General features: G+C 38.6%; 1 protein-coding gene across 5 annotated transcripts in view; it reads left to right on the forward strand.

The window, feature by feature from the left end:
* Positions 1–13,582, forward strand: part of erbin (erbb2 interacting protein) — a 234,481-nt gene that overhangs the window by 213,126 nt on the left and 7,773 nt on the right. For 4 of the 5 annotated variants that reach the window (XM_073048160.1, XM_073048161.1, XM_073048163.1 and 1 more), the window contains 4 exons: positions 962–2,561; positions 5,392–5,535; positions 8,234–8,356; positions 12,308–12,526. In XM_073048160.1, coding sequence (XP_072904261.1) covers positions 962–2,561; positions 5,392–5,535; positions 8,234–8,356; positions 12,308–12,526 — 2,086 coding nt within the window. The remainder of the gene's footprint in view (positions 1–961; positions 2,562–5,391; positions 5,536–8,233; positions 8,357–12,307; positions 12,527–13,582) is intronic. The other variant, XM_073048164.1, reaches the window with a different exon arrangement.

Raw genomic sequence — 13,582 nt, forward strand, 5'->3', positions numbered from 1 at the left:
CACCTCCTTCAGAACCCTGGCGGTAGACTATCTGATCCAGGTGACTTATCGGACATAATGACAAGGGTCTTGGGTGTATCGAGGGATTTTAGTATACAAGTCCATAGATTCTTGTGGGTGGCATTGTAGGTAGATAATATGCTTAAGAGGGCAAGGGGATTCTGACTTTCATTAGTTCAGGTTCTGAATACAAGACCAGGGAGGTTTGTGCTCTAACTTGATAAAATATTGAGCAAGCATGCATTTCTGTTAATCAAACCGTGGGTGGTGGGGAGGGGGTGAGAAGTGATGGCACTGGAGAAGGTGCAGAGGAGATTTACCAGGATGTTGCCTGACAGTGTTTTAGTCATGAGGAGAGACTGGAGAGGCTAGGTCTGTTTTCCCTCAAGTAGAGGAATTTGGGGAATATGTATGAAGTTATGAGGGGTAGAGATCAAGTAGCCAGGAGAAATCTTTTTTCCCCTATCACCTATCAGAAGTATATTAAACGAGAGAGTATAAAGGTGAATGATTTGCCAAATACAATTTCAAGAGGAATAATTTTTTTAAAGAGGTGAAATGAGTACATAAAGTGGGAAACCACAGAAAATCGTCAACAGGATAAGCAGAAATAGTGGATTTATTGGCAGCCATCCAGTTATTTGTTCTGCTTGTGGAAGTTATGTTGAAGCGAAATGAATTGCCATTTTTCATCCTGAATACATAATCGTAAATATATCATAGATGTTGGTTTATATTCCAGAAATCAGAATTTGGTACCAAACTTTCATTCTTAAAGTAAAATTCATGGTTTCATTGTTCAAACTAGACATCCTTAATTACAAGATCGTGGGTAGTTCATCTCCTGTTGCTGATTGCTATTGTGAAAGACAGCGGCAGATGTATAATGCAATACTGGCACAGCTGAAATTGGCAATTTTCCTTTTTTTTTTATTACTTTTGTGTTTAATTTTGTCTGCAGAAACAATCGATGTGATGCCCCTGAAATATCACTGCTACAGAATGGAGCAAAGACAAGCACACCACTTGAAAGCAGCATGAGAAGCCTCGAGAGGATTGATACTCCTGTAGAGAACAAAGAAGCCATTAAGTCATCTGAATTTGAGTTAAATGCCGAGGAGAAACTAGCTCTTCTGGAGAAGGGTATTGATCTAAATAACAGCGCACAGCAATACCAGAAATTGCTCAAGATTGGCATGAATGAGAATGAGCTTGCTGCCGAGGGTCTGATACTGGGTTCAGGTGGGGTGACTAAAACTAACAGTAGTGTTGATGGAATGCTTATTGCAGAGCCATCGGAAAATACTTTGGAAAGTAGTGCAAAAGTAACAGAACATTTAAAGAATGGAAATGAGATCCCTATACCCTTCCCTCAATATCAAATAAATGGCTGCACGGAAGAAGCTAAAAGCCCTCAACCCCACGTAGAACATGGAAAACAATATTCACCTGGCCTATATTCAGGTGCTGATGCTGCGATGTCTCGGAGCACGGAAGAGTTGTCCCCTCAAAGAGAATGTCCGCGAGGGCCCGTTGTCAAATCGCACAGTATAACAAACATTGAGACGGGTGGCTTGAAGATTTATGATATTATCAATGACAATGGACCGCATGAGCAATGTTTAATGGCAAAGGTGCCGCCTGGAGCTGGTCAGGGGCAAAACATAACTCGCAGTAAGTCAGCCAGTCTTCTAAGTGAACAGTCCCTACAGCCATTCACGGGAAATTCTGCGTCGTCATCCGATATTATGTCGAGCAAAAAAGCGGTGTACACCTTTGATCAAAATTTCAACCCTCAAGGCATCAGTTTGAAGAGGGGTCCTATGGCTATTTCGCAGATGCCTCCTGTACCTCAGTACAATGTCCAGTACAGCAGTAGTGCGTTACCCAAAGAGAACATGTGGCCACAGAGACCAGCCTTTCATACAGAGCAAAGTAGTGCAGTTTCCCAGCACCACCTGAGGTCAGAGACACTTGACAATGCCAATTATGTAAAGCATTCGGCAAATATGAACTTCTCCAATCGCAACAATTCCCAGTCCAGCATTCCCAATTACAACATGCAGCAGAGAATGGGGCCTCGGCAGATGGAGATGTGGGGCTGCCCGCCAAATGAGAGGTTGATTCAGACCAATCAGAGGACCACCTTGCAAAGGCAGAGCAGCGTCTCATCCAATTCTTCCGTCACGCTTCCGGAAGCCCTTCACTGCAGGCGGTTTCCAGTCCCCGAGGCGGATTATATGACTTACAGGGATTTGCACACGCTTGGACGAGGGCCCCCGATGGCTCAGGGTTCACAGAGACCTTTGTCTGCAAGGACTTACAGTGTTGATGGGCCATCTGCAGCCAGGCCACAGAGTGCTCGGCCACCAGTACCCGAAGCCCCAGAGAGAACAATGTCCATCAGCGATTTCAATTACTCACGGACTAGTCCCACCAAAAGACCGAATATGAGAGTGAAATCTGAGCATTCTCTTTTGGATGTACAGGGGATCAATAAGGTTCCACCTGATTGGAGGGAGCAGGTGTTGCGTCACATTGAAGCCAAAAAACTAGAGAAGGTATGTACCTTTTATATAAAATAAATTACTTTGCTGAAGATGTACCAGCTTGAAAAAGGAGAACTGGTGAGTATGTTATAAATATCATTGCACCATGCATGTTATGTTTCTGGAACAGTTCAGAAACTTAGCCATGTTTTCATCCTCATTAGACACTTGTAATAATCATCCAAAGCTTCATTTACTTCTCTGTCTTTTTTTTTTGTAATCATATTAGTATTAAACTTTTGCTAACTGGTTAGTCAAAATGAATTCATGTAGGCTTAATATCCTCACTAGCTTATCCACTAAGCTGAAAAATTCAGTCAAGTTTTTTAAAAAAGTTCTTGAAATTGCAATATTCCTTAAATGGGCAAGTGAGTATTTTTCTTATTTTCAGATATTCATAATCTGATAATACAGCACGTAATGTGTGTATTTATGACCCCAAAATGACTTGCGTGATTTATCATCTCAATATTTTGTAGACTGCACTTACAGCATTTTCACTGGGGAACCATCATTCACATTTGAATTGTGGTGAGCTATGTGCAAACTTAACAAGATTTCAAGATAATTACATCAGTGGGTTCATAAATTTGGACATTATTTGCCTTGTTTCAAAAATGGTTAGAATATTAATTGACTAAAATAAATTTTACTGAAATAAAAATGCAAAATGTAAATCTCAAATATAAAAAATATGATCAATTTTGATTTTTTAGTAGAAGGAATATTTTCACATTGAATGTTCTTTGAGCCTACTTTGAGCATTTGGTGATCTTGACAGCTTTAGCAATACTGATTCCAAATTAATTTTGGAAGATGCATGTTAGCTCTCAATTTTGTCACAGTGGACAGCAAATAAGTCTTTGTGATTATGGATAGTTTAGGAATAATTTTCAGTTTGCCTGAGGGCAGAAAAAGAAATGTGTTAATGTTCAAAATGGTTTTCATCGCTGGGGTGCTTGAAGGAAAAACTGCTCAATGTACAGATGTGGAAATGAGCATTTTTGAAATTATAAAGATGGAAGCATAGCCACATTTCCAAATTATCCATAATAATTGTTCATTACATATTACATCTGCAGCTGTACATAAGTGACGGTGTCAGCCACCCTTGCTAATAAAACAATACAGTTCCATTTAAAGTGTTTTAGAATGGAAAAACATTCAAGAGTCTCGCAACTTATCCATGAACTACAAAAACAGTTTATTTTTGAGTTTTCATTGTTTGAAACCTATTCTGAGGGCTTGAATAAAATAACACCTTCAATTGCTTACTATCTCCAATGATGACTCATCTTAGTTCTGTAATTGCAGATAACAAAGCATTAATGTCTTGGATCATGGAAGCTCAGTTTCTGCCGGTGTAATGTATCGGAAGAGATATAATTTGCCTTTTCTAAAGCAAAATTGGATGTAGTAAACACCATTCTATCCCTTGCAGCCTCAGTAAAATGGAGTATATTTGTTTTCAATTTGTTGTCTGCTCTCGAGGTTATGTTCTCTAATTATCTCTGAATTTAGTATATTGTCCTATTGCACATAATTCGTAATCTGACAGGTGAAAAATGGTGCTTTCAGTACTGACTGAGACTGAATGTTCCACGAACATCTGATAAAGCTGATCTCCATTGGAAGAAGCTTCATGCATCATTTGCATTTTGGTGCTTCTTAGAATATGGAATTATTTATGCATCCAATCTTTATCTGTAGCCCGTAACTACATTAGGGAGAGTAATGGCGTTCTCAACCTTCTGGCTTGACAATGTGACAGAAATGCATTTTTTTTAAAAACGAATGGACATAAACCTGTCAAATGTTCAACATTTATTTAAAAATAGCTAGCCATTGTTCAGGCAGTAGTGATATGTGTGCCACTTAACAGGCTAAGGGAAGGTATACTGCAATTTCATTATCTCATCATTAATCACATCCTTTTGCTTAGCATGTTTCATTATACTGCATGAGAAACTCACCCTGTTGTTGCAGCATGTGCACATATCTGGGACTTTTTGCTTCCAATTGCTGAATTTTTGTGCTCAAGTGGTTGGGAGATAAACGCAGGTAAAACGTTGCTTTGCTTTCTTAAATGCTAAAGTTTTAACTGAAAGGAACCTGTTGATACAACCTTTATAAAATTATCTAGCATTCATGTAGATAATTTTGAAGACTGGAGGGAAAAATGCTAATTTGAACTAAATGCATTTAAGTGGCATTTTCAAAATGACCTTATCAGAGCTTTAAAACTCCAGTTGTCTGCTATGAAGCAATTTTCTCAGCAAATAAGAACAAAATTGAATGACACCTAATTTACATCAGATTACATATAACGTCTCTCCAACACTTTCATCATTTGGAAAAGGAACTATCAGCTGAAATTGTTCTTTTTTTCCCTATTCTTGATTGCCAATCCATATTTGTTCCGATATTGAGTATCACCTGAAATGGTGGTCCATCCGATTACTCACAAACTTCACAGCAGTTCTGTTGTGAAAGTCGCCATGACTCTTGGCAGTCTGTGAACTATTTTCTTTGGCTAACTCCTAGTTTAAAATTGTGCCAGTCAGAACAATTTCAGAATTCCTAATGTGTGTATGAAGTTAGGTGACCTTCACTTTGCATATTTGCTGGGCTTTTTTTTTAAGAAGGCTTTGCTGAAGTCATGAGGGCATATCCGGGCTAGTCAATGGCTGAGTCAGAGTATTTGTTTTGATTTGCATGCTGTTCTGTTTGCATGATGCCTTGAGTCCTTGGAGAAAGTAATCTCTTGCAGTTTGTCCTGCGTTAATGCATGCAGCACTAATCTCTGTGTTAAAGCTGTGGAACTTTCTCCCTCTTTATTCAGAGCATGCTGTCTAGGTCGTTTAATTTCAATTGTGCTGCTTTCAGCAGCATGCACTCTGGAAGCTGTAGGGAACTGCACGACAGCCAGGGCAACCTTGCCTTGAGTGTTGCAGATGGAAGGAATTCCGGAGTGCACATATTCCGTGTGAGTACCAACATTGGGCCGTTAGCGTGCATGAGTATTGTAGCAGCTAACTGACAACTAGCCGCAAACTAACTTTTAATAAATATTAACCACCTGGTTTAAAGAAAAAACAAAAGTTTTCTTCCCCCTTTGTTATGTATGTAATAGGTTATTTAATCGAGCTCCAATACTTGGAAATGAAACAAAATCTTTGCACCTGAGACCAGTAATGTTTCAGTTAATGCCTGGCAAAAAATGGTAGTGTTTTTAATCCATTTTTCACCTCTTTCCGATGCGACTTTTTTCTCCCTTTTTAAGAATCAAGCTCTCAAAATGCGGTACTGCTTTTAATATATAAGCTGTGCCCAGGCCATTCTTTTGTTATGAAGACATTGTAGTCAGGCTCACTTACGATGCAGGTACGAAACAGTTTTCGTTTCCACAGTAAAGATCACAGAACAGCGGTTGTAAGCTGAGGAGAGGGAACGGAGGTGGTGGTCTCCCCCACTAGATCCAACCAGTAGCAGGATCCTTGCAGGCACAATTACGGTCTGCAGGATTCCACTATGGAATATAGATGTTGAAAATGCTGATGTTCTCAAAATAGGTCCTCCCTGGACTCTTGGAACCTATTGGGAGACGGGAAGGGTGGAAGGGGATGGATTCGCTGGGCTGCTCCCACACCCCGTCTCTTCACCTCTGACCCCAGCCCTCCAATTTCCTGAACTGCAGCAATCAGAAACTAGGTTGACCTGAGAAGAGCTGAGTGCTGAGCAGTTTCTCTGTCACTCATTCAGTGAAGCTGGCTAGTTGTCATTCTTCACACAACTCCTTTCCTGTCACAGCTATTTCTGTGATCCTCTCCGCGCAGTTTTTATTCGTTTCTGACATACGAACAGTTCTCCAGTATCAAACCCTGTCGTAACCTTGAGACTGTCCCGCCTTATAAAAATTTGATTTTGGACCACATTTACCAGGAAACTGATCTATTCTACAATTGTTATTTTATAAACATATGACAGAAAAATCTTGTCTGGTAGTTTAGATTTGAATACTATATAAATCAGAGCTTAGAATCCCAATGTCTTACTGTATTTCTATGTATATAGTTTGGAGTACACTTGCAATTACAGCTGATTTGTCATTGCAGCAGTAATTGGATGTTTGTCCCATACCTCAGTTAGAAAAACTTGTTCTGTGTAAAAGCAAAATAACTGTTAATTGCAGAATTAATAATTTGCTTGTGTAAAGAACAATAACTTTAATACAAATTTCATGCTATGTGGCAATGAATGCTTATACTATTTTACAAATATCTTCTAAAATAGTATAAATACGCAGGGTAATATAAAATGAAATTTGTATTAAAACTTACTCTTTACACAAGTAAATCATTATTCTCTGGTCTTCAGTGTTGACCATAAAAGCATTTTGTTTTGAACATTTTTGTACAGAACATTGCTATATCGCTTGTATAGACCCCTCTTCTGAAGGATACTATTTTTCAAAGGGCTAATGATTAACAAAAGTTTGAGGTTGGAACAAAACAATTAAAATGTAGTGTCCTTTTTGAATTTTTTTAACTCTACAATTGCATGAATTGCTACTTTCAAGAGTATTGTTCTGATTACATTGTTATTAGCAATAACTGTGATCAAATCAAACTTCTGTTTACAGAAAGCTATCTGTTCCTTTTATCAGATGCTTGTAAATACTTTATGGTTCATTCAAAATATATTTTTAAATACTCTAGGTTTTTAAAAAATCATTAAATTATGCATTCTCGTTAAGCTTTAGCTTTTGTTGTATGTTCAACTTTTAATGAAAACAAATTAATCTGAATCAGATTTATTATCACTGGCATGTGTCATGAAATTATACAATACATGATAGTATAGAAAAAATAAACAAGTAAATCAATTACAGTAGGTATATATGTATATTAAATAGCTACATTAAAAAAGTGTAAAACAGAAATATATATTTTTTTTAAAGTGAGGTAGTGTTCATGGGTTCAGTGTTCATTTGGGAATTGTATGGCAGAGGGGAAGAAGCTGTTCCTGAATCACTGAGTGTGGCGTGTGCTGACCCTGTGTTAATGCAGTAGTGTAAATTAAAACTTGATAAATATTGGCATAACATGTCCTGGAATTGAAACAAAAAGTGATCCTGAAAGCAAAATATTGCAGTGTTTGACGTACATAATAAGAAGTTTTAAAGTCTCTCCCAAGCCTTTAGGCTCATCAGGCCAGTGCTTATGCCGGTTTCCGTGGCGTGAAGTGACTGAGAGTACTAGACTCCCCCTCCCCGGATAGGACGCTGGTCTATCGCGAGGTTAACCCCCAGCAGTTTGCCGTTTTCAGCTGGGTGGACTGGAGCAATGTGTGGTTAAGTGCCTTACTCAAGGACACAAATAAGAAGAGAGTACTGAAAAGTGTCAGTAGTTGAGAGGGAACAAGCAATGTCCTGAGTCCGTGATCGGAGGTGATCGTTATTTGGTGTGCATGATCATGTCTTGCACTTGAGCTTTGAAAACAGGAAAAGCTCAAAAAAAACCAATGCTGATTAAATACTCAGGTCAGACCACATCTTTGGGGGAACTGGAGTGAATGCTTCGGAATTCCTTCAGTTTTAATTTTCAATCAATATTCTGCCCTATCGTTATTTGTATCAGTTCTTTAACTTCCTGTATGGTATTAATTTCACATTTTGTTTATAGTATCCATCACAAGGTAACAGTATCGGGGACCCAAGTCTAGACGAAGTCTTCAGCATTGGCCTACAGAACTACTCGCCTGGCACAGTCAGTATGAAAGATATACCTCCAGACAATATAAGAAAAGTAAGTACATTACAGACTAACTAATCAAAAGTGGGTGTTATAGAACATTTCAATAATGACTTGTATTTTAAAATGTTGCACATTAGATGGATATTTTTGCTTTTATTTTGAAAGGTATGGTTCTTGCAGTATTTTTTTGTGTGCTATATTGAGAATGCTGTAATGTCAAGTAAATTGGGTGCAATTAATATATAAACACTGGTATTCTTATGTACAGTTTGATTTTGCAATGAATAATGGCACAGAGTACAATATTATAGAGTCAATGAGTTTCAAGCTTTCCTTTTGGCAAGCAAGGTGGATAGCTTTTACTGCAATGGATTGAGAGAGCAAAAGTTGTCTAGTTGTAATTGTACAAGATTTTGAGATCACAGCTGATAGATATCGTGTAGCTTCTAGGTAATAGAAAAGCATGGATGGTCTTAAAATTAAGTTACAGCATTGGGATGAGATTTACCCCCAACGAGGAGTGAATTAAGATTGGTTGTACTCACTGCAGTTTAGCAGTTATGTGTGATCTCAGTGAAGATCAATAGATTTTGAGTGAGATACGTTGTAAATGCTAAGAGGTTCTTTCCTCTGCCTTAAAAGTCTAGAACAAAGCAATGGAGTTAAAAGTAACAGATCAGCAGTTAAGAATTGTGAGAAATTTCTACTGAGTTGTAAATCCAGAATTTGCAGTGTGGATGTTAAGATGGTCGGTTGTTGAGCTTGTAAGTTTAAGATACTAAGTCAGTGCTGGCGGTGTAGCGGCATCTGCTCTGGTCTTCGGAGCAAGAGGTCCTGGGTTCGAATCCAGCCAGCTGTTTGCACGCGTTACCTGTGCTTGGTTGAGCATCAAGATAACATCTCAGTCTCGTAAAACAGGACAAAAAGCTAAATAATCTGCAAGGTTGTCACCTGATGCACCAAATGAGACATGGGGAGGAACTTTACATTTACCTCAGGATACTAAAGAAAGGGGAAGAGATGAAGCAGAGAAGTGGCATTCTGATAGAAGATTGTAGCGCCTCCTAAGGAGGCAATCAGCATATTTCAACTTCATTTCTGAAGTTAAAAGAAACTTAATAGAAAATTCTGGGGCACATCTTCTATGATAAATTATTGGGATTTTCATCTGTGAAGTATCATGAGAGTATTCAAATTAAACTCATTTATCCTTGTATTCCTGGTTCCTGGTTAAATATGCTGTTCATATGAGTTACTGTAGATGGTAACACTACTTGTGATTTAATTGTTTTAACTTGCAGTTTCTATCACTTCTATCGCTTTGGGAAGAAATTTAGGTTTTAAGAAAAGCATGTCTAAGTGTATCGGTCAACTTTTAAGTGGCAGATAGAGGTTTATGCAAATTTGCCCTATCCTAGAATTTGTCCTTCTGCCAAAATCCTGAACCTTTCCCCTTCATATTTTGTCAAGCAATATAAATAGATAGGATCTGGGATTTTTTTTCTCTCTCTGCTAAGTAATCAGGCATTAGTCTATCACCTCTTAAACTTCTATTCAGTTTAACACTAAATGCTTTACTTTTTATCTCTTCCATATTGGTTTTATTTGAATTATTTGGATCCTACATTTGAGTGCAAGTGTATTAGTTAGATTCAAGAAAATGATGCTAAACTAAGGCACAAATAGCTCTTCAACCCCTCAGCAATTGCTTTCCTAGTGACAGTGGCGTTGTCTTTCGGTGTCATATCGAATACAAGTTCTCTTCAGCTCCATTTCCATATTTTTACATGCTTTTCTTCGATCTTGGTAATTAACATGGTAATTAGGCTGTTTTATCCTTGTCATTTCAGTAACAAATTTATTTTATCCTGTTTCTTCTGATTGTAGATCGAGCTATTCCTGACCATGTTTATTGGTGCTCACAGAAATTGGATTACTCCTTCACTGAGACTGTTGTGCTGACTGTTTTACATTCTCTAACCAGTTGTTTTTGCTTCAGGGAAATAGTCTGTGTTTCATCTCTTCTGTTCTTTATCTTTAATTGGTTTTCTCCCTCTAATTTGCTTTGAGCTCTGTATCACATTAGCAAGTTCACATTTGTTGTATCGTTGGTTATCTGTCTGTTTGAAGTGTAGTTTTAATTAGTTGTGGGTGTGCACACTGGATTGATCCAGTAAATTTCTCGTTTCAGAATATTTCTGCAGTTTTTTGAACAAACATTAGTCATTCATTAATTTGTGACTTAGCATCAGGTTAATATAAAGTTGTTGGTTTACCGATCTTTAAAACAATGTTTTTAAGAAACATAGAAAACCTACAGCACCACACAGGTCCTTCAGCCCAAACATGCACTTACTTTAGAAATTACCTAAGATTACCCATAGCTCTCTATTTTTCTAAGCTCAATGTACCTATCTAGGAGTCTCTTAAAAGACCCTATCGTATCCTCCTCCACAATCGTCGCTGGCAGCCCATTCCACGCACTCACCACTCTCTGCATTTAAAAAAAACTTACACCTGACATCTTCTCTGTACCTACTTCCAAACACCTTAAAACTGTGCCCTCTCGTGCTAGCCATTTCAGCCCTGGGAAAAAGCCTCTGACTATCCACACAATCAATGCCTCTCATCATCTTGTACACCTCTATCAGGTCACCTCTCATCCTCCGTTACTCCAAGGAGAAAAGGCCGAGTTCACTCAACCTATTCTCATAAGACATGCTCTCCAATCCAGGCAACATCCTTGTAAATCTCCTCTGCACCCTTTCTATGGTTTCCACATCCTTCCTGGAGTGAGGTGACCAGAACGGACACAATACTCCGAGTGGGATCTGACCAGGGTCTCATGTAGCTGCAACACTTCCAGAGTAAGGATAATGATACTAAAATGCAAAGCAGTATCTGAAACACTTTAAATCTATTTACTGAGATACAGCATGGTGTAGGCCCTTCCGGCCTTTCGAACCACAGAGCCCAAAACCCCATGATTTTACCCTAGCCTAATCATAGGACAATTTACAATGCTCGATTCACCTACCCACCAGTAGGAAACAGGAGTACCCGGAGGCCCACGCGGTCACGGAAAGAACATTTAAAACTCCGTACGGACAGCGGCAGAAATTGAACCTGGGTCACTGGTACTGTAACCTGTTGTGCTAACGACTACACTACCGTGCTGCCCAATTAGACTTTTACATTCAGAATAACCCATGAATTTCTTACACTGTCTCTTGCTCTGATCAAGTGTAGTTAATAGCAACTCCTTCAATTTCAATCAAATGGACTCTGTAAACCACAAAAGCCATGATGTGCCATGCAGAATTGACATCACTGAAGCAGGATGTTTTGCAAATATACTGTGTACTTTGCAGTTGCACAAGTTTCAAGAGCGCTGAAGCATGCCTTCAGCAGATAATGAACACTTCATTCTGCCTAAAATATGTGTCCGTACCCGAGTTGAAATGGGAAAGGTAATCCTGATTTATAACAAGTCCTTAAGTTTTATCTTTGAGATTACAGCAGCCAATACAATGTCTGCCTTATGGACTATGCTATTTGGAAGTATGTTGGTTCACAGTGAGGTGAATATGACCAAAGTGGTCTCTTCAGCTGGGGCAACAACCCCCTCCAGTCAAATTACTTGCACGTCCCCTGAGTTTGTGTTCTAATGCATATGGAAAATTGTCCGAGCTTTCCTAGTATGCTCTTAGTAACTTGTTTCCATTTCGATAAAAATTTGCAGATCAATTCATATATTTACCGAGTCATGCATTGGGTAGTCAACTTGAAAATTTCCTTCTAATACTGTGCAAAATAAATTGAAGATATAAATGGTTTCAAGGGACCAAGAATTGAAGGGGAAAAATTAAAATTACTTGGGTTTGCTTTTGCACTTTTCAAGTAGGCTCTTACACTTTGAGAAGTTTAATGGTGTCAGAAGTTCATGAAATTTAGAAAACGGTGTATTGGAAGTTCATTATTCATTCTTTTTCTCATGCTTAGGTGCCTTTGACAAATGGCCAAATGTACCAACCTTCTAGAGTCCCAGTGAACTGCAACCAACCCAACCACACAATGTCCCAAGCAACTGTTGGGAGGCATCCTTCCAGGGAGCAACTGATTGATTACCTAATGCTAAAAGTATCTCACCAACCACCGTATGCTCAAGGAGCTTCCACAAACCATCTGATGAGACAGTGTCGTGATATTATACAGCAAGAGGTAAGAATCAACCATTGTTAAACTTAAACTAAAAGCAAAGTTGAAGCATTAGCTTTTACATGGGCTGTGAAAATATTTACTTTGCACAGTTACTAATACAGTGCACGTTGAGTTTTGGGATCCACCACAATTAAGCTGAACTATCAATGAGTAAATGTTCAGCAAAATTGTGAAAGAGGTTTGCCCTTGGTCCTGTATCCAGGAGCACTGTAACAGACATTGACCTCAACAATGCAGAAATCTGTTAACAAGGTAGTTGAACTATAGATCTTCATGGACTGTGATATTTTATCATCAAACAAAAATTAATTTATATTATAAACACGTATAAAATTCAAATATGAGTAGAACTTTTAGTGACCTCCTTTATCACTTTAGTGTTATAGTTGCAAAAATCAGCTCTATGCAATTGCCATGAAAAGTTACGAGGAACTGTTTTCAGAGCATCTGCAGTTCCTCTGTGTGAAAGACTTTGATCCAGAATTTCCTCTGATCTGCGCGCACACACACACACACACACACACACTACATTTGCTCTGCTTATACAACGCGAGCCAAATTTACATTGCACTTCCAGGTGAATGATATCAGCAAAATTCAGGGCTTTTTACAACATAAACAATTTCACTTTCTCTCAGTAGCATTTCAGATGGAAAAATAATTTCCCCGTCTGAAAATAATCATTTGGATGGCGCTTTAACATACTGGTTAGCACAGCACTTTACAGTGCTAGCAACTCTGACACAAATCCCACCACTAACTGTAAGGGGTTTGTACGTTCTTCCCGTGACTGCGTTGGTTTCTTCAGGTACACTGGTTTCCTCCCACAGTCCAAAGACGTATCAATTAATAGGTTAATTGGTCTTGTAAATTATCCTGTGATTAGGCTCGGGTTAAATCGGGGGATTGCTGGATGGCGTGGCTCAGATTGCCTATTCCACGTGGAATCTCAATAAAGAAATGAATTTCTATAAAGTGCAATTATTCCATGAACAGGATAAATGTACCAAAGTAGTGAGATATCAGAACTAGTCCATCAATGCCCAGAAGTCTATG

Source organism: Hemitrygon akajei, chromosome 6 (genome assembly GCF_048418815.1).
Source record: "Hemitrygon akajei chromosome 6, sHemAka1.3, whole genome shotgun sequence".
Classification (NCBI taxonomy): domain Eukaryota; kingdom Metazoa; phylum Chordata; class Chondrichthyes; order Myliobatiformes; family Dasyatidae; genus Hemitrygon; species Hemitrygon akajei.